The sequence below is a fragment of the Pyrus communis genome, chromosome 1, assembly GCF_963583255.1.
Source record: "Pyrus communis chromosome 1, drPyrComm1.1, whole genome shotgun sequence".
In the NCBI taxonomy this organism is placed as follows: Eukaryota; Viridiplantae; Streptophyta; class Magnoliopsida; order Rosales; family Rosaceae; genus Pyrus; species Pyrus communis.
In genome coordinates this window covers 10,042,566-10,068,941 of record NC_084803.1, presented here as the reverse complement: position 1 = coordinate 10,068,941, position 26,376 = coordinate 10,042,566, and the positions used below count along the sequence as shown (strand labels likewise).

The window sequence follows — 26,376 nt, the reverse complement described above, 5'->3', positions numbered from 1 at the left end:
TAAAGTTTAGCGACCATTGCTCTAATTGAGCTAAAGTGAAGGGATGATTTGAGTTAAAGTTGAAGAATCATTGCTATAATTTTCTCATTTGATTTTTCATATTTGCCCTCAATTCAGCCTCGCGTACATTACGCCTAACTCATTTTGACGAAAGCTTTAATGAAGTTCACGAAAATGATCATATCTGCACGTTTTGATGAGTTAAAGGACCAATGTTCATAGATTTTTAATTCAGGGATCATTGCTCCAATTCAGTTAAAGTTGAGTGAGTATTGCTACAATTTCCTCTAATAATAATAATAGTATCACATCATGGGCTTCTAATTACGGGTGGCACTTCATCGTGGGCTCAAAAACACCAACAAAAACCAGATCGATGAACTTTAAATTGACCCAACCCAAGAAATCCATGGGGAGCAAACTTGCAATAGGTCCGAGATGCATGGAATAAAAACCCACAAGAGGATATGGGCATTCAAAACACAAGGCCACAAGAAACCGTATTAACTGTCAAGGGACCATATCAGTTCACACTCTGCAGCAATGGCTGCAATCTTCCAAACTCTGCTTCCCCTTTGTTCTTCAAGACAGACCATATTATCCTCTCCTCCTCCATGGATCCCCCTCAAACCAATCTCAGATTCCATGGCCTCTTTGGCCATTTCACAGTTCAATAGGCAGCAGGGACAAGTGGCAGTCTCAGTTGCCTTCAACCCATCTGGGAATTTCGACATCTCTTTATATGATGAAGAAGAAGGTATGACCTTTCTTAATTTGGTTTCTCTGGTTATCTTTCCATCCCTTCATCTTTTCCTAGTAATTTTTGTTTGACGCTAATAATCCCCTACTCTTTCAAACGAGTAATTTTTCGGTGTGACAGTCACACTGTAACAATTATAACCCGTCCATATATTTACTTATATTACAATTTGTGGTTGACAGACACATCTAGTAAAGTTGAGCCTCCGATGCCGCCAAGTGAAGGCCGATTTGAAATAGTTATTGACAATGACGTAATTCGAGGTCTTGATTTATCCCCGTTTCATACTGCGACTGGGATTACCATTCCTTCATCAGGTAATTAATTAGTCAATTAAGCATCAGTTTACCAAAGTTAAATTTCATGATTAAGTTTTATGCAAACCCTAATGTTGTTGTAATTAGCCAAGCCAAAAGAGTTTCTTGAACGTACAATCGGCTTTACCATCAACTACACAAGAGAAGATCCACGTGATCCTCGAGAACTATCCGAATTCCCTGACATAAGGCTCTGGTTTCTGAGACTTGATGCCGCGTATCCCTGGTTGCCCGTCCTCTTGGATTGGCGTGCCGGAGAACTAGCTCGTTATGCTGCTATGTTGGTTCCACACCAGGTATGATAATCTAGGGACCTTTTATTAGCGCTCTGAGCAGTGCAGGATGACTATTTTTTAGCGCCAATGTAATTTGTTACAATGCCATTGTGTCAAAGTTGGGGAATGAGAGGCTTGCTTAATGGCCTGGCTATTAATTTCTTATCTTTTCAGATGAACATGAGGATGGGAGTTGTCTTCAACCCCGAGGCTCTCGAGTTGTTCGTAATGCAGAAGGTTTTTGTTGTGTACTCATGGTTGAAGGAACATGACATTCCGAAGCCTAGATTGAAGACTAGTGACATGGCTAGGATGCTAGGGTTTGGAATTGGGGACGAACTTTATGACTTGATCGACAAGCATCCACTGAAAACATCATAAAACGAGCCTAAAGTCTCAACTTAGTGTTCCCCCAATGTCATACAGGGTAGATTAAGAACGTGGCAAGCCGTTGATGCGAGTCTAATTTACTGTCACGAGGAGCTGCTCCCCAATCGTTTGGTGGCGACAGTAAATCAATGTCAGAGAGAAGCTGCTACTACAACCAGGATGATTTTGTTAGAGCTGTTTTTCTCTGACTTCCAACTTTTGATACAGGTTTGATTTACTGTACTTCGTAGAATAGTAATTGTAAAACATTCTGTTTCTATTCATCTTGTTTGATATAATATCTTGCATAGACATACATTTCGTACATAAAGTTCCAATACGCGCGTAAGAGATTTTTTTTTAGTATTATACATTTCGATATTCTCGTTGTTTTTTTATACACGATCTGTACATTTACCATAAAAATGAAACTAAATTAAACTAGCCTTGTAAAATTGAGAAATCACCAAATTCTTCAACTTCATAAGACTTAATTCGTTTACGGACTTTGAATGTGAGAAAACGAGGGAAGAGTAGTACTTATACCGGGAGATTTGCACATAGGACACACATTTTTATACCCTAGCCATTGCTTAATGCACGAAATGTGGAAGCCGTGTCCGCAGTCCAATGTTCCTAGCTCATCCTCTTCTACAAAATCCTCCTGGCAGATGCTGCAGAAGTCTTTCCGAGTATTTTCTTCTGTAAACACAAAGTAATGGCTGCGTTTGAGAGACGTGACAGCTACTTCCTCAGATAATCCTGTGCTGACATACCCTATACGATCTTCTAAAGCCAATAGTTCCTACAGATGCCAAGAGAGATTATGACAACAGCAATACTAATTAAACCATTGACGATCATGATAGTTAAGAAACAAAGAAAGTTCCGATGTTAGAGTATACCTCATATGACATGTTATCCACATCGGGCCACATTGCTCCAGAACGATTGTGCATTTCAATAGAGAAGTGCAGAGGTCGTTGGAAAATAGCTTCAGCGTTCTACTCATGTACGTATTTACGAGGAAAGCAATCAAATGATCATGATACAAGGCATGTCACAGCAGATTGATATAATGGTTATGCAGGGCTTACCATACTGAAGTTTACTCCGCGGCTGGCTGTTACAACAAAAAATGAAGTCGGACCTTCTAACAAGCTATCGGGTGGCCTGTGCATGTATAGAGTCGACTCCATGAGAAGTTGCCTCCACAGATCCATTCGGGTCTCATTTTGGAACCAGTTATCATCAGAAGCCGCAGAAGCCTGACCTAATAGAAATGTAGAATCTACGCGACTTACGTGGGGAGGCCATAAAGATCGAAAAAAATTGTTAGGCATCCCAAAAAGACGTTGAAAAAGATAGAACTGGCGAAGAAGAGGAGCGGATCCGAGAATCAAAGTGGTGCAAGTGCCAGAATTGAACTCATCATTCTGTGAACCTGGAAAATTAGTATTAGCTCTTCCAATTTGGTTAAGTATTGTATGAGATAAGTTGAGGTTTGGAGTGTTGGCAGTGCAACTTGTTATGCTCCTTGCGATGGTTGCTGAAAGCGGATCATGTGAGCTCCCTTGAACAATTAGGCTCGCCGGTCTTAAAGCTTGTTGTGATCCTCGCAGCGAGGACGAAGATGTCTGAGAAGATGCAAAAGAACTTGCAAGTTTGAAAATTGTGTAACTTTGAAACCGAGGCCTATTGCTTGTTTCACAAGAAATCACATCACGAATTAAAAATGTAAAAAGAAAACTTACAAGAAGAGATAAAAAGTGTGTGTTAATATTCACCCTCTCTGCAGATTCAAAATTGGCAAGTAAACCAGCATCTTCCCCCATCCTTTTACCACAGTCACATTTCTCTGCATTTGAGCACCAACATCTTCTGCGAATATAAGAAATTGCGCGTTTGATTTCGCAGACAATCGAGTATTAAGATTTGACAACAAAAGTGGACGAGAAACGATGCAAACTTAATTTTGTTCTGCTAATTAACTTACGTTGGTTCTTGAGGAGGATTAGCATTAGAACAAGTTGCATGCATCATTAGAACGAGAGGAGATATACTGAAAGAATTAATCAAAGCAACTATGATTAACACCTAATTATATGATTAAGACTAAAGATTAGTGCAGGAAATGAGAGCTAGAGAGATTAAATAGCGAATGGAAATGAGAGAGGAGGAAATTAGGTTGTGAATTTTGGGGTGGCTCAGCGGTTATGGTGGGCGGGATTTGTAACGGAAAAATCACCAACCACCAACTGTAAGGTGCTTGAGATATAAATTTGGGTGGAGTCTCTGGAGACGCTTTTACATCAAATAACAGGGGAAGCGGGGGCTCAATAAAGAGGACTTGATTGGACTACGAGTCTTGAAAACGCTAGGCCCAACATGTAATTTTTTTAAATATAAAAATTAAATTAGATGTGCAAAGCGATTTTTTGACACTTTTGTCAATAAAATCTCGCCACAACTTTTATGCTTCAAAATTAATTGTCAAATTTTATATTTTTTCAACTTGTTTGATAGTTGTTAAACTATATTATTGTAATGTAAATATATATAAACACATCATATTCAATTATTTGAGGCAAATTAGCTAGGGAAATCCGTTATCTCTTTCATTACATGGAGAGTACTTTCAGTGTATCCGAAATATAAACCAGCACACAATGTGCCATGATACAAGTGGAGGGACACTTAAAAAAATAAAATCTTCTAATTGTTTTATGACACATAATGTACCAACTCGTATTCCGAGAACGCTAAAAATATTTCCATATAATGAAAAAGATAAACAAATACTTATAAACAACTGATTATACAATACGAATTAAGACATTTTTTTTCTATGAGAGGTAGAGACTCACAATCGTGGATGCGCGCAGACTGTGTAGTATGAACCCTACTTGGTTGCAGGGAGTCGACCAATCGTCTCCATTGTCACATGCACAGCTCTTATTTTTTTCAACAATTCATCTCGATGAATTAGTACATGTTATCTCAACAGCGGTCTTCTTCTTCTCCGACCAGTTATGCAGGAAAAGACTAATAGTAGCTAGCTAGTATTGTCTATCAATAACGTCGGTGTTGCACCGTCAAAGGCCAATCTGTGTCAAGGACTCAAGTATGTGGAGTGGCCCCCAAGTGTCCCCAACTGGTTGACTATACTATTACGTAGTTGAAGTAAGATCTGCGTATAATTTTAATCTTGAACTCCAAGGTTAGTTTATATTATGTTTATTTAAAATTACAGAACAAAATATTCAAACTCAAGTGTAGATGGATAAATTTCGTGTTTATTCACCATCAACAGTGAATGATTGTAACACAGCCTTTTATGGAAGGCTCGGCAGGAAGCTGGAGCTTCTTTGCGAAAATAATTTCGTTTAGATGAGCTACGTGTTCGTTCATCATTAGCAATATTTATTCTAACACGCTAGCCTTTGCACTTTGAGGATACAAACTTTTTTGTTTTTCAAAAGAATAACACAATGCTTTAGTTAACTAAATCAATATTCGATACTTATTTTAACTTCTCTAATTAATTAGCTTATTTCTCCCAAAATACAGGGTACCTGTACCTAGAGCTTGGATATTAGCCATGTGCCGATGTAGCAGGAAAACACATGTTAGGTACACACTAGTACACATAGGTATGGAAGGCCTACAAATAAACAAAATGGGAACAAACCCAACATATTTCGGTATCGATAATCCATGATTTAGCTACGTTTCACAATTTGCAGACGACAAGTTCACAAAAATTTCAAACTCCTGCATGACTCTATTTATATTTGTATATGTGTGAAGAAAGAGGGTTACCGCTTTCCATTTTCCAAATCCCGTTGTACGTTAATTTGACAAGTTTAATGTTCGGCCGAATAGATGTATGGTTCTATCTCAACGACACCTGCACAGGAATCAATCCATGTCAAGAGGTGGAGAAAGTCTGCCTAGCACGTCTCACACAAACTTCCAAAAATTCAGATTAAAATTCAATGCTAAATGTATATCATCATATCAGTGTATCATATCAACTGACTGGTTTATTTTATTATGGATACCTAACCTGGCATTTATGCATGCATGAGATGTTAAATCACGACGGTCCTAATTTGCACTGCAGGTCACGTCGATCCCAAGCAAATTAATGAGAAATTTTTTATTGGAATCGAAACACGGATGATACATTACGTATTTTTATATACATGTTAGGAAATTATATTTTTTAAGTTATTAATTTTTTAACACACATATCCCACCATTTATATATTGACATATAGTATACCGTCCCGTGTTCCGATCACCGATCACATCAATTTGAATGAATCAGGACGGTCTGTGCAAAACCTCCATGTCATATCATAAACCTATCTATTGGGTCCAATATTAAATATTTTTGTCTCCACGATATATCCAAATAAATTAATCATCCAACCAAGTAGTAATCTTATTACAAATATCTGGCGATTGTGATGAGATTTCTTTCACTTACATTCAAGGGTTTCAAACTCTAGAGACTATTAATTTATTCTTATTTATCACCTTACCCACCTTCACTATTAAACTAATCCTAATGACTTCCGTTAGTCTGTCGATCGGATTTAACCATTTTAAGCCAGTTAAGGGAGTACCTAGGGTTAGTTGTTTATTTTTTTTCTTTCTAATTTTACATGTGTGTAACTGTGTATGTTATCATATTACCAATCAGAATAAACGACAACTTTATTTATAATACGCGTCTTTACGTTCAAAGTTTCTGAATTAGTTAAAAGCTTTCAAATATGGAAGCTCGATGCGCATATATTCAAATTGGAATTGGAATATCTGGTTGTAAATGTAACCAGACATACAACCCGAAAAACATGTCTCTAGAACAAAATGCAAGCGTTGAAATCAGTCGACAGTGGTCCAATTTCAAACATTAATTCAATCCCAAAAACATGTGATGTCTCTCTGTGTCCAGTGTCGGCTTATCAATATATATTTCTCAATCCAACTATTTAAGTAATTAACTTGGATTTCTCCAACAATATATTATGTTACTCCCATAATAATTTAATCAACTAAAGATCTTGAATTATTCCTTGTACATGCGGCTCTTCAATAGTTCAAATTTATAGGACGACTATGATAGTTGGATCGATGTCTAATAAATTGACTATGGTTTTATATGGTCCCTTTACTGGGTGTTTCTTAGGGTTTTGCGTTCTGCTCATGCATTGAGAGAGATTTTTCAGTATACCTAGAACATAGAATGGTATATCACATGTCACTATACAAGTAATGAAATACTTGTAAAAATTAACAACTTAGAATTTAAAACTTGAACATGTGATACACCAACTGTGTTCTAGGCACGATAAAAATTTTCTTCTTAATGACCTATTATTATTAATTATATTCGTCGATGACTTTAATTAACAATCATTTTATGTGGAGGAGACGTACTTTTCTTCTGGTGTATAAATCTCCATTTCAGTACGCCCTTCTAATAAGTTTTTATGTGTACCTATAACATTTGCTAAGTGCTATATTTTCTTTACGTGTTATAATATGAATAAGTAATATATTTAATATGCTTCACGTTTAATTTATATTAATAAAAATTAAATACATGTGTTATAATTTAAATAAAATTACAACATTACGTTAATATTCTAAATACGATGGAAAATTAGTCGTTAATACGCTTTGTTTAAATAATCTCAAAAGTAGTAAGTTCTGAGAGAAAACAAATAATTATTTCATTCTTAGCTATTTATCATTCTCAGTTAGTGGTGAAATAATATTGAATATATAATAATCGACAGCACGTACGTACAAAAGTACAACCTGCTCCTGATCCCCGTAATTTGTTAATGGCATCATGCCATTGACTTACACTTTAAGAGGAAGTTAAAAGTTAATTATGTTTTAATAATTAATTCTAGATGATTAGGTAATTTGACAGCAGCCCAGAATTCAAGCATTTTTTTATGACTACAGCATGTAGAAACTTAGCATATCCCATTGCAACCGAATGGTGTAAATAATAGTATGGCCGTGCGAATATAGTTCCAAAAGATTGTCTCTGATCTCTAAAGTAACATCATAATAGTGTGATCCAGATTGGCTTATACTTTGTTTCATGAATAATTAAGTGGTAAAGCATCTGATCATGAACATAAATTAGATTGAGTGGTTAAAAAAATTATATTGGAGGGAAATTGCTCCTGCTTAAGATGACATCTATATGTTAGACGACCATTAGTATTAAAAGTTTAATTCGTCAAAAGACAAGTCATGTATATTAAGCTTACACGTTCTTTCTCGCGTTAGTCCGTGCTATGCATGAAAAGGGAAGAGAGAAACATTTAGTTGTTGCCTCATTTTTCACTTTGTAAACCAACAAAAATATAAAAAACGAGAATCAAACTCAAAATCTCCAAAATCGTAATATGTAATACCATGTTAGATAACCACTAGCTAAGATTTGTTATGCTTATAATGGAATTGTAGAACAATGAAGCTAGGAAATTGAAGACTATGATTTTGTTCCTTTTAACTAAAAAAATAATAACACGCTTTAATATTAAGTCATGAAATCTAATTAGCAATAATAAGCACACTGATCAGCAAACTGCCGTGAAAAGACATCGTTAACGAAAGCCGTCCCATTCCCGCGCGCATGGCAACTTCGACAAACGTCGTCCCGGGATGTTTCTTTGATGGTTAAAGCACAGACATGCATCGCGATGCGACGGTGCCCACGTGGAAATTGTTTTCCACGTCATATTCTGGTGGGATCCGCCAGATGTGGACGTCCACGTGGAGCGGTCGTGACTTGAGCAGGCAGCCAGAAGCTAGAGACATTACTGACACGTCGGTAGGCGTTGTGAAATGGTGACTTCCATCTTCGCCTGTCGCCGTCGCATTTACTCTGCTTTGTCGCCGGTGACATGTGGGCTTGCTGCCCACTTCGTCTTGGTAGCTCAACATGTGACACAGCCTAATTCACCGATGCGAGAGTTCATTGAAATTCTTTTAAGATGTCATTAGCATATTGTTACTTGAATAGCAAAAATATCAACACAAATTAGTTTTAAATATTTTTACTACTCCATTGATTAAAACCTTATTCATTTTTAATTTTTAATCAAGGTCATTGGGTATTAATAACATCATTAATTATTTCAATAATAAAATATTTTTACCTAAAAATATTCATTTAGTGTTAAAAATGTTACAATTAGTATATTTATATTTATGGATAAATTTTTTATCATATATTTTTATTTTTAGTTTGTACCCATTTTTAATTTGCAGACCTTTTTTAATTTGTACCAATTTTCTTTCAATAATTTGTACCCATATATTAATTTTTTTTTGTGCCCATATTTTTTAAAGTTTTATTTGTATTTGCGCCCATGTATTTACTGTCACGTGACATTGTATAATTAATCAATGATAGAAAAATTACATATGGTATATTTATGTTTTATGGCTAAACTTTGTGTCATATATTTATATTTTTAGTTTGTACCCACTTTTAGTTTGCAATCTTTTTTAAATTTGTAGTATTTTATTTGTAGTTTTAATTTGTACCCATGTATTAATTTCTTTTTGTGCCCATATTTTTTAAAATTTCATTTGTACTCATAATTTTTTAATCTTTTATTTGTACCCTAATTTATTTATAACGTACCCATTATTCTTTATTAATGTACCAATTTGTTATATGTGAAATGTACAATTTTTTTAACACTATGGATACATTCTTTTACCATTTATTATTTCTTATTGTTACATAGTTTTTATCCATTTATTCAATTAAAATGTTTGAATTTTTTTATTGTAGCCGTTTCTAATAGTATTATAATGAGGGATTTTAAATTTATAGGATTATAAATCTCATAAAATATCAAACAATTAATGTCAAACAATAAAAATATAAATAGTAATAGTAATATAATGAGGTGTGCAAAGTCAGGGGACTTTGATCAAGCTTTGAATACCATTAAGGTTTTAGTCAAGGGACTTTGAATACCATTAGGTCAGTTGATCATAATTGCGTTTTTTGTTTTCATCAAGTTCAAATTGTCTTTTCTTGTAAACTAGTGTAATTTTTAACATTATGTTATGTACAAATATCATCTTGTCAAAATATACCAAGCACATGACATATAGTATTGAAACACTTCTACATTGTAATTATATATTTACTATGTATCTATAGAAAATTAACATAAAACTTAAACCCTGCACCCTAACTAACAATGTAAGGAGAGAGATATAGTTATACGATATACCAAATGATAAAGTAAAGTTATTCTCTTCAACTTAAGACGTTATTGTAGCAGTAATCCAAATTCATTAAACCGTGTTATGTGCTTAAACTTTTTAACTTGACAATACTTTAGTTTGGAAAACCGACGTCATTGTAGCATTCTAGTTATAACCTGATTAGGTAAGTAGACGTGAAGTTTCCATTTACCAAATTGTTGATGAATCACACCATGCAGTGCGGACGTCCCATCCCCTTACTCCAATCAACCATATCATACGAACGAAAAGTCACCCAGGAGATGCATAGAGTCTATACATATATCCAGCTGCATCCGTCATGTCCATAATAGCTCCATCTGATCTGATTAATCAGCCAAAAGGGAATGCCTATGCTTTGTAGCCCCATATGATTTTGTTGGCTTTCTCCAAATGCAAACCTTCAATTCGTTGACTAACCAAATAACGTATAATGCATAGTAGTTGGTAAGTAGTACTTGGCAAAGCAGGTTGTCTGACTCTGATCCCACGAAAAGATCTGTTTCTTTAATTTGTTGCATGAAAAAATGAGATACAACATGGAAAGGCAAAGGTGTATGGGTTGTGAAATGGGATTGATACATCATGGATGCATATGAGAATTGAGAAGATTGGACTAAACCTAAATAGTGTAATTAACTGAGTGTATTAATACGTTTCACTATCGTATCTGTATCGTTCTTTATTTTATTTTTTACGTCATGAATGATGTAAACAATAGAATATATATATCCAGTCGTACTTAATTCTCACTCTCGAGTAAATAGAGCAAACCTGTGAATGATCTTGGTCAATTAATTGATATTTAAAACAAGATTTGAAAAGAGGATTCAGGAAATCTTCATCATAAGTTCATAACCCCAAAAAGATGGGACATTTAACAAACGCAATGCATACTGCACGCAGAGAAGGCCGATTGTGAGGAGCTCACAAAGAAAATCTGCTTTTCATAATTTATGTATGAGTAAACGACACTTCTTGTCCCCCATAATCAGTTGCTTTTGAACTGGAATTTCATTAACACAACCTTAATCCAATTTATTATTATATCCTTATAAATAATATCTTTAATTTCCTTGGACAAAGACTTAAACTTTATCCCACCCAAGTTATTAGTTATTAGGGGTGAATTTGGTTCGGTTTAGTTCGGTTTTAAAATAAATGTTTTAAGTTCAAGACTTCCAAACTTAAATATAAACATTAAAATCCAAGTCTTCCACACTTAAAATAAACATTTAAAGTTCAAGTCTTTCACACTTAACACACTTAAAATAAACATTCCAAGTTTAAGTTTTCCAAACTAAAAATAAACATTATTCAAGTCTTCCACACTTAAAATAAACATTCAAAGTTGAGAATTCCACACTTAAAATAAACATCCCAAATTCCAAACTGCAAATTGATATTCTAAAATTAAAATAAACATTCCAACTCCAATCATGATTTCAAATAAATATTCAAAGTTCTATGTCTTGCACACTTCTTCAAGCCCTTAAGCTCAACACTTCACACCTAACCATTTCAAGTTTGAATGAAAATTTGCTTGCTACAGCTTAGGCGGTCTAGGGGGTATCATAGCACATTTTAAATTTGTACTTGCCACTTCTACATTCAAATAAAAAGAGAAAGAACATCTAATTAAAACATTATTTTAAAATAATCTAACAAACTCAAATAATTTATACAATAAATAAGAATATATTTCTCAACTTCTTCACAAAACTCAATTTCCTCCATAGTTGGCTTATATGTAATGCAACGTGGATTAGAGCCGACCCTGAGGGTGTGCACAAGGTGCCACCGCATAGGGCCCCCAAATTTTCATTACATGTATACAGATGCATATAAAATAGATTAGATGCCAAAGACAATCTCATATGTCGTTCTAGCACTAGCGGCTTGGCTCTTCTACCATATAGCCCATGTGTTGGGTTTGAATCCTTGGGATATTGTTTTGCTATTTTAAGCTTTTGCAAATTTGTAAACTTAAAAAGGAGATAAAAAAAAATGCATCCAACATGTATCGAACTCAGGACAAGGTAAGGAAAAAAAACCTGGCCAATCAAACAACTTATTTTTGTTGCAGTAATTTGTAATATTTTAGTTTTATAAATGAAAAAATTGCAAAAAAAAAAAAATATATATATATATATATAACATTAAAAAAAATGAAGTGTCTCCATCTAAGTTTTGGACAGGACCCCTAAATACTCAGGGCTGGCCCTGACGTGGATAGACCTATGCCAGTTTTAAAACATATCAAAGCTTCTACTATTTTTGGACTTAAAAATTACAATGTGGATCAATCATCTGTCCACTTGTGTTATAAGAGGATTATGAAATAATGGTTGGTATGGAAATATCTAAAATAAAAAACATATAATAAAAGGATAGTTCTACAAACTTTTCTACAATTAGGCTACTATAAAAAAAAAACATATAATAAGAGGATTGAACTAGGCGGCTACGCCTTTGACTGCACAATGGGCACAGCTATTTCAGAAAGGATATTATCACAAACTTTCCTACCAAAATCGCTTCAGAAAAGTACCCTAGAACTCAAACGAAAAAGGGTTAATTAAGATATATGAGCTAGAGTGCATCCCCAACTAAAACTCCCATTTCTCTTATCACTTCAATAAAAATTGAATGGAAGAACCTAGACAGTGGACTGTGTCACAGTGAATAAGCAAGACTGCCATGTGAGATTCTGAGAGTGAGACGGCGCGGGGGAGAAAACGAAGAAGAAAAACGAAGGCTGGCTGAAGCAAAACGAAAAAGGATTACAGGGTAAAAACGACATCGTATTGATTAGGAGGTAAAAAAGACGTCATATTTTTATGATTTCGGTTTGGTTCGATTTTTTAATTTCAGTCCCTTTTTTGGGTTTCGGTTCGGCTTTCAGTTTTTTTTTTTATCTTTGATTTTTAATTTTTCGAACCCACCCTACAAGTTACATGTTGGGAAGAAATTAAACGTGGGCCCAAAGACCATATATATGTGTGTGTGTGTGTGTGTATATGTATTTAAGCAGGCATCTCCCAAACCATAAACGATTCATAAAAAAAACACAACACTTTTGTTCCTGACATCCAATCCTTTCCCATCTCTTCTCTCAGAGTTGATCTGCCAAGGCTGCCATATCTGCAGACTCATAAGATTTACTCCAAATGACTACTTCATCTTTGGCAGTCTCTCTTCTTCTTCTTTTGTGCCTCCTCCTTTCTCAGGCTCAAGGTACATATATAATTATATATACGTGCAAAATATGTTCATTTATATACGTCTAGTTATTGTATGAAATTTTGGTTTCTCAAATTTACTTAGTTTTGTTTTCTTTCCTTGAAGGGATTCGTCTGGAGAAGGGATTCAGCTCAGTTAGACAGCAGAACAAAAATATCCAAGTGAGTACTTCTGTTCTTCGTTCTGGGGAATACCCCGCTCCACTGTAGCAAAAACAGGATAGGTTATCCCGTTATGGATAATATATGTGGATGAAATATACATATGCAAAACATGGTACAAGTGATATAACCTAACCCCTTTTTGCTGTAGTACAACAGAATCCCTTATGAAGCTCCTCCAATATACGTTTCCAGTTTCTCATTCTTATAGTCAACGTTTTTCTTACATTAATTACATAATTTTACTGCTAAATGCAGGAAGAGGAAAATGCTTCAATGAAAAGAAGTAATATTGCAGCAGCTGGTCTTGCAGGAGAGCCTAGTAATATTGCATCATCAGGTACCTTGAAGAAAACAGTTTTTAGAGAATCCAAGAAGTCGTCACACCACCAGTTACCAATTATTCATGAAGATTATTGCGGACCTAGGCATCACAGACCCAAGCACCATTAGCATTACTTAGTTACTTTTCTAGAGCCACCTAGCTAGATCGTCAAGGCGCTCTTCTTTATCCATTTTTCTGCTATTCATAAAATGACTGTAGTCGGATAACAATTTCGTTTTTAGCATTGAGTTTTCAGAAGAATGAAACCTCTATAATTACCATGTATTCTGCAACCACTGTTGTCCACAAAAACTAATCTAACCATTGACTTTGTACTAGTCATGAATTTTACTGTAATCATATGACCATTTTCTTTTAAGTCAATGCAGTAAATTAAAGTTTCTGTGAAAAACAAAAGGCCTACCCAAATTAATCAAGTGGTTTTCATTTGTATTGTTGCAGGAAGAACTAGAAAACTAATCTCTGTGACTTCCCCCTCTAGTGCTACTACCACTTCAAAGGTTGGTTCCTAATTAATCAAAATAACTATACTATATTAATAATATCTAAGGGTTAGATGTGAAAACTTCCTATATGTGATCCATTTACAGAATGAGAAGAAAGGAAGGAAAAATAGAGCAGACTCCCAACCGAAAGGCAAAAATGTTAATAGCCATGGTGGAGAAGATGGGAATGGCAAAGCAAAATCACCAGTTGTTTCTAAGCAGCAGGAGGCTGCTGCAGCTCACCAACACTATCCGGATCTCGCAGACATGACGGAAATGGACTATTCTCCGGCGAAGAAAAAACCTCCGATACACAACTGAACAACTGATCAGTTTCTAGTAGTGAAGATAAACAAGGAAATTAAAACCCATAATCTACTAGTGGAAAAGTGTTAGACAAAATAAAAGAGGAAATATTAGATTGAGAGGTTGGACAGCATTACAGAAAATGCTGCAGAATTTAGGGCTAGCTATCGGAATTGATGATTTTGTGTACATAGTACTATGATATTCTATTGGGAATTTGTTATTGTTTTACTTTTGAACTCTTATGATTTGGATGATTGAGTACTCATGAGAAAAGCACTTTTGGGGTGCTCACTTGGAATATTATTTATAACCCTAATGTAACATTAAAGTACAAAAATAATTGACCATTGTTTTTATTGAAAGTTAGGAGTTTTTTTTTTTTAATTTTTTTTTTATTTTTGTACGAGAGAAAAAGAAAAAAATGTGTTCTTCTTATTATGATATCAATTAATTGATACTATCACGTAATGATGTACCTTCTTGATTATCACATCAACAAACTGATAAGAACACGTAACATAGATTGTCACAGAAAATAGCAAGGGCAATAAATAATGAATGGGATTTTCTACAAGTAGCTCGAAATTTAATTAGTGTGTCCAAAAAGTAGGTGTTTGGACAAGTATGTGACTATCAAGACGTAAGAACACTCTTTTGTTTCTTTGTCAGGCAATGGGATACACCAATGATTCTGGGCTCAGCCCAGCACGTTTGAGATATTGAATGTCGATATGTGGGCTCATATGTTTCTTTTTGGGTCAATATATGTTGGGCCATTGTAGTCCACACAGCCAAGATTACAAGAGCAACTTTCACGGCATCGAATGTGGGCTCACATGTTTCTTGTTGGGTCAACATCTGTTGGGCCACTGTAACCCACACATCAAGATTGCAAGAGAAACTTTCATGGAATCGAACACCACGGTGGCAGTGTATTCGTAGAGGTGGGCAAATGGATACATGAACCGCGGGTAGGGGTGGGTAATTCAGGTCTGCTACCATCATCATTAGGCCTCGATCTCTCCTGACTCACTCTCTGGAAATTAGTCTCTCTCTCTCTGACGAACTCAAAGGGACGGACGAAGTCAAACAACTCGAAATGACGTCTCCTCTGTCTGACTTAGACCCATATCTGCAGCGCATGACGTCTCCTTCGTCCTCTTCAGTTTTAAGGTATTACGTTTCGGGGATTTAGGATTGAAAATTAAATTAAGGTTTCTAGATTTAGGGATTTTGTTGGGTTCTTGAACCTTGACCTCTGTAATGTTTCAATTTCAAATCTTTTATTGAATTGAATTTGAATCAAATGGGTTTGAAACTTCCATTGAATTAAATTGAATTTGAGTAGGAAAAGAGGCAGATATGAGTTGGGCAGCGTCAAATCTCATTGTGGGCAGCTATTTGGAACTGGGTTTGGTGGGTTTGGATCTAATGGTGAGGTGGCATGGGTGGAGACAGCATTGAGTGGAGGTGGTTCGGGTGGTGTTATTGAGTTGTAGAAGAATACGAAGGAGGGGTGTGGGCATGGATGGATAACTTAATCTCAATTGAATTTTTTTTCTGGTTTTGTTTGTGTTTAATTGCTTGTTTATGATAGTTATTGATAGATCTTGACATGGCCATTTGATTTTTATTGTCAATGCTAGCTTGATTGTATCAAATTCAAATCGATTGAATTGTATCCCATAAAAGAAAAGCAAAAAAAAAAAAAAAAAAAGCAAAGGAACCGTGGACCAAACCCGAATCGGCCGGGTTAGATCTGATTCCTGTATTAGAAAATGTTGCCCTTAGCCCGGCCCGGCCCGTTTCTCTTAAGCCAGGGTCCGATCCAGTCCCTTCAAAATAAATTGGGCCCGGCCCCGCCCATGCCCACCCCTATGTATTCATGTCTATAAATATTTTTTTCTCTACTATTACAGTTGCGACATCAAACTCTAACGTGAAAAACTACCGGACATTGTAAAGCATGTATGAAATAGTGTTAGAAAGACTGCATTATGGACCAACTCTCTAATGCAAGTGGGTCTCATATGCAATATTGGCGCCCGCCTCTCTTAGGAGAGGTGGTCAGCAATGTGATCCAGTTTGGAATGGGAATCTGAATTTGATAGAGTGAAATTACCGGGTGAGGGGGTGAAAGCGAAGAGAAGAAGAAAGTACTACAAAAGAAGCAGCCAAGACGACCCAAAAAAGGCTCAAAGAACATAGTTTATACAATGCAGGCGTACAAGTCAAAGGCTCATGCCTAATAGTTGACACTACTACAAACTCTAGATATATTGTTAATACAAGCACTGCGATGCAATTATTAGTTACTAATACATGCATACCAATTCTAATATTCTATGGTAGAGGGCATTTTTCTTTGAGGTAATGGATAGAATGAGCACTTGCATTCTCTTTGCATTTTTCCCCTCATTCTCCCGCAGGGCGTTGCTCTCGATTCCCATAGGCCAACGCCAAAACTGGACAGGATTTATAACCATCTTCTCTAATGCAACAGCGTTCTTCATCAAGTACCTGACATGATTAATGCAACATCCATGACCATGATACCCTGCCATTTCTACTACTTGAGGTTCTTGTTCAGTAATTCTGATTCAAATCCAAATGCCAAAATGAAAAACTTTGTCATGTCCATGCAACTTGAAGATAAATTAAGTTACATATGGAAGACAAAGGAAATTAAAAAATCTGACAACTTTTTGGATCAAATGTACTGGAAGAAGATATTCATATCATCGTGTTTATGTGCTGTTTTAGTGGATCCATTGTTCTTCTAAGTTCCCATCATCCTTGAGAATGGGAACGCAGAAGAATAATGGATACACTAAAACAGAACGCAAAAACGATGTTATGAATATCTCTGTCCAGTACTTTTGATTCAAAGAGTTGTTAGCTTTTTGAATTACTTTGTCTTCCATATACAACTTAATTCATCTTCAGGTTGCATGGCATGACGAGGTTTTCCATTCTGGCCCTAAAATTTACTCATTCTCCCATAGGAACTTGCTCGATTGCCGTAGACAAACACCAAAATCGAACAAGATTTATAACAATCTTCTCCAGTACAATGGCGTTCTTCATCAAGTACTTGACTTGCTTAACGCAACATTTGTGACCATTATACACTGGTATTTCTACTAGCTTGAGGTTCTGACGGGGCCACTGGGAAGATTTCTCTATTTTTGATATCTCCACATTGGATCTGATAACCAACTGCACCAAGGAAAACAGTTTAACAAAACTCAAAACCATTGGTAAAAGAATTCTTACCAAGGAAAACAGTTCAACAAAACTCAAAACTATTGGTGAAAGGATCGAGAGAATATACAAATGCACGTGCATACATACAAATATCACGTTTTACATTCTAATGTGTCGATAACAAATGTATACATACCCCAAAACAAGTTTATACAAAGTAAGGAGCTGCCTTCAAGAAAGAAGCTAATCGAGCTTTAGTCGGCATCAACTACTAATTCCAAATGCTTCAGATTTGATAGCATGGGAAATTTAGAATTCTGATGGTAAACATGAAAGCAAACAAAACAATACAACAACGAGACAAGAAAACTGGCGCATCATAATGGCATGAGATCAGCCGAAGGCACCCCTTATCAATTCAGCAAGAACGCCAAACTTATAAAAGGATACCTCAACCAGCGATGGCATATTCTTGAAATGAAAATCTGCCAGCCATCCACGATGACTAAAGTAAACAATGTTGGCATAAAATCTCAATCTTTTTTATATTTCAATGCGATCTAGGGACCAACAACTCTCACTGAATCTTGGGCAAAACTCAGGGATAATCGTTCAAGAACTGGACAGTTGTACAATAAAAACGAGGAGATTTGAGGCCCTTGAAACCAAAATTGTTTCTAGTTTTTGGGGAAATGTACCGTTATTACCTTAGTGTCAAAAAAATCGCCTTAGGCGCTGAGCGGTGAGGTGCCGTCCTGATTGGGTGCCAAACAGTGGACAGAAGCGGGGAGTTGTTAGGCGCCCGCCTAAGCGCTCCTAGGCGGTGTTAGGCGGTGGTGCTAGGCCGTTCTCCTCGTCGCCTTCCACATCCGGTCGCATCGAATCACCGCAGATTCGTCCATGAAATCTGACGAGGGAGTGAAAGAGAGAGGGAGATAGTGCAGAGAGGAATGGAGGGAGGGAGAAATATATGATCTGACGCAGACAGGGAGATCGAAGTGAGATTGTGCTACTATGAGATTTGAGAGAGAAGTAGGGGTGGGGTGCGGCTAATGATCTGCTAGGGTTGATAGGTTATTTTATTTTATTTTGTTTTATTTTTTTAATACTAGCATACGGGTACCCAAGTGTGTGAGAAGAGAATTTTTTATTTTTTTTAGAGAGAGAGAATGTGGGAATAGAAAGTTTTTATTTTTTTTTAAATTAAAGATGTGTTAGATATTCATTCAAGAACAAGTTCCAAGGATCTTGAAGAAATCACAAGTTTGATTCAAGATCAAATGTCCACCATCTTTAAATTAAATTCCGCTCCACATAAAAGGAGTAAATTCAAAGGCTTCTTCTTTTTAGCTTCAAAGGCTTTTTTTTTTTTTTTTTTTTTTTTTTTCAGTCGGTTTCTTCTTCTTCTTTTTTCCAGTCGTTCTCCTCCTTATTATGCTTGAAAGTTTTTTCTTTTTTCCAGTCTCTTTCTTAGTGGTATATATAGGGGTTTATTTGTAGGGTTTTGAAAGGGAAGAAGGCAACAAAAAGGAAACAAACAGAGCAAACTGGGAGGCAAAAAGCCAATTAGTTGTTTAATAGCGGTAGAACAAATCTTATTGCTTTTTTGGATTCCACATTCCATCACTTGTCGGTTACCTTTGAAGAAGGAGCAGCAGCATCAATCAAGATGGAAGGGATGAAATAGGGGATGAAATGACCATCTTATTCTCACATGTGACACTCACATGCATGATACTATGTCGGTTACCTTTGAAGAAGGAGCAGCAGCATCAATCAAGATGGAAGGGATGAAATAGGGGATAAAATGACCATCTTATTCTCACATGTGACACTCACATGCATGATATTAACGGATGAATGATGGAAGTTTCAATTTTGGGCATGAATCCTAACAGACTTTGACCACAAAGGTTTAAATCCGATTTTTTTTACCACAGGACTACCTTCTAAAGACCTTATAACCACGAGGACCATTTATCCGATTAGGCCTAATCTTTTATATTTGAAAAGATATGATAAGCACACATATTGCTTTAGCTAAAATAACAAGAGATGCGTGAGGGTGGATCAAACAAAACCATATCTTGTTTCGGCATGAATAAATCGAACAAAGTTTTAGGTGTGCTGGCAAGTGAGAGTGGATCAAAGTCAAAAGGGTCATGGATGCTGCCATCGACAAGAAAAAAAAGAGAGGGAAATTCTGATTAAAATCCACAGGCATTTGATATTCATAAGTGCCTTATATTACATTTGTTGTCTTTTGTCTAGTAATTCTGATTAAAATCCACAGGCTAGACTGGAAAACTCTGTCATGGCCATGCAATCTGAAGATAAATTAAGTTGCATATGGAAGACAAAGGAAATTCAAAAACCTGACGAGCCTTTAGATCAAAACTACTGGAAGAAGATATTTATAGCATCGTGTTTGTGTGCTCTTTTAGTGGATACATTATTCTTCTAGGTTCCCATTATCCTTGAGAATAGAAACGTAGAAGAATAATGGGTACACTAAAAGAGCAAACAATCACGATACCATGAATAACTTCTCCAACAGTTTTGATCCAAAGAATTGCCTGGTTTTTGAATTTTCTTTGTCTTCCATATGCAACTTTATTTATTAAGTGGGCATGGCAGAATTTTCCATTCTGGCCTTTGTAGGTTTATAACAATTTCTACAATGCAACAGCACTCTTCATCAAGAACGTAACGTGCTTAACACACCATTTGTGACCATGAAACCCTGCTATTTCTGCTATTTCTACTAGCTTGAGGTTCTGATGGGCCACTTGGAAGCTTTCTCTATTTTTGCCATCTCCACATTGGATCCGAAACCCAACTGCAGCAAGGAAAACAGTTTAACAAAACTCAAAACATTTAACTTTTGTTCTCAATGCATACATACAAAATATCAAGTTTTACTTTGTAATGTATCGATAACAGATGCATACATACCCCAAAACAAGTTTATGCAAGTGAGGAGCTGCCTTCATGAAAGAAGCTAAGCGAGCAAGGGATAAACTGTAGTAGGCATCAACTAATAATTCCAAAGGGGAAATTTATACTTCTGATGGTAAACCTGAAAGCCAACAAAGGAATTAGGAACAATACAACCAGAAAAGAAAACTGGCACATCATATATAATAACATGGCATGAGAGTCAGCTGAAGGCACCCCTTATAAATTCAGCAAGAACGCCAAACTTATAAATTGATACCTCAACCAGCAACAACACATTCTTGAAATGAAAATCTGCCAGCCATCCACGATGACCGAACGAAACAATGTTTGCATAAAAAATCTCAATCTATTTGAATTCACCACAATATTTTTTGTTTCAATGCCATCGGGGGACCAACAACTCTTAAACTAACTAAATCTTTGACAAAACTCAGCAATAATCATTCAAGAAATGGACAGTTGGAAATAAGAACTCATCCGCTTCTCCGGTCAAACCAACATGATGAAAACGAAGATATTTGAGGGCCTTGAAACCAAAATTGTTTCCGCAAGGGCGTCTACAGATCTAATAGTAGTTTAGCAGAAACGCATAGTTGTTACCTTTTTGTTCTAAAATCGGCCTAGGCGCTGAGCGGTGAGATGCCGTCCCGATTGGATGCCAGAACAAAAGCGGGGAGTTGTTAGGCGTGGGGGTGGGAGCGGTTAATGTCTTGCTTTGGTTGATGGGGTTTCTTTTTTATAGTAAAAGATTTTGACATTTTCTTTTTAGAATTATATCAGGCCCAACTTCATCTTTCTTAAATAAGGGATGCAAGGCCCAATAATAACATAAAATTTATGATCTTAAACTAACCTTAGGGTGTGTTTGTTTGACCTTCTTAGGTGAGGCTGAACAAGACTAGACTAATTTCTAGTTGGTCTGCACAAGGATTAGGTTTAATGAGATTAGATTGGACTCACTTGGATTATACACTTCGCTTGGAGTTCTTAGCCAAGAACCCCAAATTTATGATCTTAAACTAATAATAATGTCGTCGCACATCGCTCCCTCCTTGCCCTGCTCCCTTATCCTCGTCCTCCTCACCCTCATCTTTGCATCCTTCTCGCCCTCATTTGCTCCTCTTGTCTGGTAAACTTCGAATCTTCGATTTGTTATGCAGATCGTGATATTACTAAGCTTTATTTGATTTAGATATTTTGGGTTTAAGAAATTTTCGATAATAGACCTCTGCATTTGAACAAATTAGGGTTTTGATTTTTGGAGTCAAATTGAGATTATAATTTGGGTGGCCCAAATTCTAACCTCAATTTGACCCTAAAAATCAAATTGCACTTGATATTTTCTGTTCAAGGGCAGTTGTTTCTGTTCAATAACAGAAAATATGAACATGAAGAACAGCAACAACTGCAGCAGCGACAAGGAGAAGGAGCTCCTCCACCTTATTCTCAAGCGACCTCTCAGGAACCCTCCACCCAAACCGCCCCTCCTCCTTCCCCGTTCGATCCCAGTCGAAGTAACCCTCTCTCTCTCTCTCTCTCTCTCTCTGGTTCTTTTGAACTAATGTCTTTAAGATGCCTTTTTTATGTATCTGAATTTTTTCCATCTGTTTTTATTTATTTATTTATGGAATCTGGGTTATTGAAAGGTGTTGAATTTCAGAATCTAAGTTGAGTTTTTGCAGGTTGTATAATGCGATTTAGTTAAGGTTTACGTGTTAGGGTTTGTCAATCTGTTAAATTTTATGTCGGGCAAGTTCTTGTTATATTTGAAATATCGGGTCAGTGATTGCGATTTCTTGTGTAACTACATCTGTGTTAAAACCACGGAATACAATTCATAAATACACCATATCTTCTTGAAACTCAGTCCAAATTCGGACCCAAAACTCAAATTGTTCGTCAAGAAATGCATCCGTCTCGAATCTCAGTGTGTTTGTAGTCATCTCAACTGGATTCGATCTCCCCGAAATGTAAAATTACTACCTTCAACTCCCCTTAGACCTTATCTATAATATTGTGGCCGAAAGTTGAGGTCTAAAGGAAGCTGCAAGTATGTGTGTGCTTTTGTGGTACAGATCCCATTATAGGTTGCGGAGAAGAGGAGCATAAACGGAAGTGGCATCAGTGCTCAGAACCCAAGGGAAAACAAGTAACAGACGACTCAAAACCCTCAAGTCTAGAAGTAAAGGTATAATTCCTTAACCCATAGATCAATTTTCGACATGGATCTATTGAATGTAGTCCTTGGATGTGTGAAAGTCTGCGTTGCATCTCTGTGAATATGACTTCTGTGATATGATTTTTGTGACATGCATCCATAAATCTGATTAATTTGCCTCAATATGCTTATGTGCTTGTTCTTCTATGTATGCATGTTGTCCGTATTATGAATGCATCTGTGATGAATGTCTGGATCAGAACTTACCAGTCTCCTCTGTGCTACTTGGATCCCCCCAAACTTGTATATAATTATATTTTGAATGAAAATGTGAGAGAGTGTGAGTGAAGGTTTCCATTAGCATAGAGGTCTTCTCAGCATCCCCATTGTAAGTATTTCTGAACTCTGCCTGTGCTTGTCTCTACATTCCTTGGAAATCTGATGAATGTGTTGAGGTGAATGTATGAATGTTGTTGAATGCATGATTCAGTCGATTTTGCGCGCTTAGTGGATATTTAGGTCGAATCAACTCGTTTGATATTGAGCCTTAATTCAGTTGTCAATTGTCTCCTTTCGTTTCATTGTTTAAAGTGTTTCAGTAGTCGAACATCAATGAACATCTGAATATGTGATTGATTTAGTTCGTTGAATAATAGTGTTTGTGCTTTATTTGTGAAGGAGTTGGGACCTATCGCCGGCTGGTAATAAGAATCATGTAATTGTCATGGGAATAAGGCCTGACTGGAATTTCTAATGAGGAGAATTGACGCTATTGTATTGTTAATGTTTATTGAAATTGTATTATCACTTCTTGTTAATGTTTATTGCCATTCTGTGATTGATGTATTTATATAAATTTTTGAATCCACGACGTATTTCTGGTTTCTCACTCTATCACTTTTGAAGTTTTGGCTGTGCAGTTGATCGTGCACTTTATTAAATATCCTGGAGGAAAGTTAGTGAATGATGTTTGACAGAGTCAGTCAATGGCAAAGACTGACTTGTGCAATGAAATGAAATGACGAAGTAATTGCTCCTCTCTTTCTTTTGCATATTGTTAATAGAGACTACAATCTCACCCATTTTACCTTAGCTGGCTTAGCGTCATCCTAAATACATCACTATTACAATTTACAAAGTTGATTTCAATAAAGACTAACAACTGGGGACATTTTCGAGTGAGTAATGCTTTTCGACCCACTACTAATTTTCACGTGCAGATGCAGGCACCACTAGCTCTTGCCATTGCACAGCAAGTTGAACGTCAAATCCACAACCTCGTATCATGATGAGCAACCGATACTACTAGTAAATTCTTTGTCAAAAGCATAGATTACAAGCTTCAGAAAATTGTCATGGTATGGATTGAAATTGGCTTATACATACAAGAGCAATTCCATGTAATTATTTTACAATTGAGTGAAAAATTAAACTTGTCAGGCATGAATTTTCGTTCTACTTTATACAAATTCAAGTATAAACCAACACCTAACATCTTGAATCTTGTCGATTGTTGGAAGAACACTTTGTTATATTGATGTTTGGAACAATGCTACTCTTGAATCATGTTTCTTTCGTTGGCAAGAAAATTTGGTTTTTGTATTTTTGTTGAGTCTCACTTTGATCCAATATTATTAATTTTAATAATATCTTTAATAAAAAAAGCAATTAAAATAGAACATTAATGTACTCCTAGTCTAAGCAAACACCAAACTGGTGACAATATTGTTTTCATTATCTTGCTTCTTAGTCCGACAATGCACCAAACGCTTCACTAAGCTAGTCCAGCTTAGTCTAGTCTAAACCAGTCTAATTTAGTCTCTGAAGTTAGTCGGTGCGTAGTTGCTATCAAGTTGGTGATCATCGTGGAGGGACGATGGTGAGTTTTTGGGAAGGATTCTCTATTACGTGACACCCTTTTTTTTTTTCTTTTCTTTTTTAATGTTATGATTATTTTTTGTGCTACACTGTTGTGCGTAGTGTTTATTTGTCCAAGATGGCCCTCTTTTGTTGCCAAGAGGATCCTCTTTGTGAGGATTTTGGGAATCCTTCAATCACTTTCATTCATCATATATCGTGCGGTCATAAATCATTAAAAAAAAATTTATTTAAAATTGAATATAAATAGTACTTAGACAAAAACTGGCCGCACGATGTACAATAAACGGATGTGATTGTAGGATCCCAAATTCTTATAGAGAGGATCCGGCAAGGATCCTCACTCCTTTTGTTGAGCCTTTTCTTCTCTTGCTAGTCTGTATTGGAAAGTACAGGAGATCTTAAATCCAATTGCAAAATTTTAAAAAATTGGAAACGCAATCTTTTATGTATGAAGATAAATGATATATGTATTTATTGTTTAACTAAAATAAAAAGAGATATGTGAAAATCATCTCTCTTTTCAAAATCCGATTATATTACAATTTTATTCCAATTGTATGATGGTTTGAAAATTTGAATGAGCCAAAAAGAGAGGAAATCCTAAATCCGATTGGATTATTGAATTCTCCTAAGTTTGGTAACAAGGGTTGGTATTCTCCTAGGTTTGGTAACAAATGTTGGTACATTTGAGCACATCCATATTTGAAAAAGAATCGAACTTTGAAACTAGTCTGATTTTAATCTACTACATAAGCACTCATCACCACTTAGACTAATTTGACAAGCTAACGAAGAAGTATTTCACCTACTTCATCCGGTGTACTCATCATTTGCTATGTCAAACATACTATTAATGCGTACGAATACTATAAATAATAATAATAATAATTTGTCACTACTTGGTGACACATTGTATTCGATGTATAGCTCATTTAACACAATATCTGTTTGTATAGTAGGAAAATAAAATTGAATAGAAAATCTGACTGGCTATTCAATTTTATTTGTTTCCTTATTAATTTGGATTATTTTCTTATTAATCTTTTCTTACTACATTTTTATATCATCTTTATGTATTATGTGATGCGATAAGTGGTGTATATATGTTATATCAATTAATAGATTTATCTGATTTGATGTTGATTATGTGCACCACTTACCACATCGTAAGGTACAATAATGTGATTCTTAACATTATTGTAAATAATTTTATTTGAGCAGTGCGTGTGACTTATTTCGTAACTTTTTTCAACCTATCAGAACGTCAATATATGTACTTGAATGAGATTTTTCCATTGCTCATGAAAAAAGGACAAAAAAATAAACAACACAAAAACTCATCCTAAGCTTTGGAATTTGGATCCAATTACAATATCGCGAGTTTGTATTCTTTACATTTGACGAATAGCAAATATGGCGACTTATAGATTGACCAAGATGAGTTTATAGTATGAACTTGATTGGTTTTGATTTAAAAAACTTCATCATCCGTGACATAACCGCACGTGCTCTATTTTATTTTCTAAACAGTGATAAAAACCCCAATCCCGACGGTGAAAATGCAGAGGTAAAAATGATATTTACCGGTCGATTTTGCCCC

The 26,376-nt window shown here is 35.8% G+C and overlaps 3 protein-coding genes and 3 long non-coding RNA genes across 8 annotated transcripts; 3 read left to right on the top strand and 3 right to left on the bottom strand.

The window, feature by feature from the left end:
• The first annotated feature begins 506 nt into the window (after positions 1–506).
• Positions 507–2,035, top strand: LOC137715382 (protein CHLORORESPIRATORY REDUCTION 6, chloroplastic-like). The gene is made up of 4 exons (XM_068454691.1): positions 507–757; positions 943–1,077; positions 1,165–1,373; positions 1,527–2,035. The coding sequence occupies exons 1-4, from the start codon at positions 544–546 to the stop codon at positions 1,731–1,733; spliced, it is 765 nt and encodes a 254-aa protein (XP_068310792.1). The 5' UTR covers positions 507–543; the 3' UTR covers positions 1,734–2,035.
• Positions 2,036–2,184: 149 nt separating this feature from the next.
• LOC137715372 (uncharacterized) lies at positions 2,185–3,882 on the bottom strand. The gene is made up of 5 exons (XM_068454679.1): positions 3,718–3,882; positions 3,476–3,602; positions 2,819–3,358; positions 2,627–2,725; positions 2,185–2,526 (listed from the first exon to the last, which is right to left on the bottom strand). The coding sequence occupies exons 1-5, from the start codon at positions 3,762–3,764 to the stop codon at positions 2,221–2,223; spliced, it is 1,119 nt and encodes a 372-aa protein (XP_068310780.1). The 5' UTR covers positions 3,765–3,882; the 3' UTR covers positions 2,185–2,220.
• Positions 3,883–13,068: 9,186 nt separating this feature from the next.
• LOC137711370 (uncharacterized) lies at positions 13,069–14,797 on the top strand. Its single transcript, XM_068450607.1, has 5 exons — positions 13,069–13,262; positions 13,374–13,429; positions 13,688–13,769; positions 14,217–14,275; positions 14,366–14,797. The coding sequence occupies exons 1-5, from the start codon at positions 13,196–13,198 to the stop codon at positions 14,579–14,581; spliced, it is 480 nt and encodes a 159-aa protein (XP_068306708.1). The 5' UTR covers positions 13,069–13,195; the 3' UTR covers positions 14,582–14,797.
• A 1,953-nt stretch (positions 14,798–16,750) lies between these two features.
• Positions 16,751–19,136, bottom strand: LOC137710714 (uncharacterized). Its single transcript, XR_011065003.1, has 2 exons — positions 18,484–19,136; positions 16,751–17,788 (listed from the first exon to the last, which is right to left on the bottom strand). It is a non-coding gene; the product is annotated as an uncharacterized lncRNA (long non-coding RNA).
• An 841-nt stretch (positions 19,137–19,977) lies between these two features.
• On the bottom strand, positions 19,978–21,449 carry LOC137717911 (uncharacterized). Its single transcript, XR_011065835.1, has 3 exons — positions 21,338–21,449; positions 20,732–20,855; positions 19,978–20,615 (listed from the first exon to the last, which is right to left on the bottom strand). It is a non-coding gene; the product is annotated as an uncharacterized lncRNA (long non-coding RNA).
• Positions 21,450–21,672: 223 nt separating this feature from the next.
• Positions 21,673–24,468, top strand: LOC137711223 (uncharacterized). 3 transcript variants are annotated; one of them, XR_011065045.1, is made up of 4 exons: positions 21,673–21,866; positions 22,095–22,925; positions 23,574–23,921; positions 24,116–24,468. It is a non-coding gene; the product is annotated as an uncharacterized lncRNA (long non-coding RNA). The 3 variants fall into 3 exon arrangements; XR_011065046.1 differs by lacking the exon at positions 21,673–21,866 and having other exon boundaries at positions 21,879–22,925; positions 23,802–23,921; XR_011065044.1 differs by lacking the exon at positions 21,673–21,866 and having other exon boundaries at positions 21,879–22,925.
• The last annotated feature ends 1,908 nt before the right edge of the window (positions 24,469–26,376 follow it).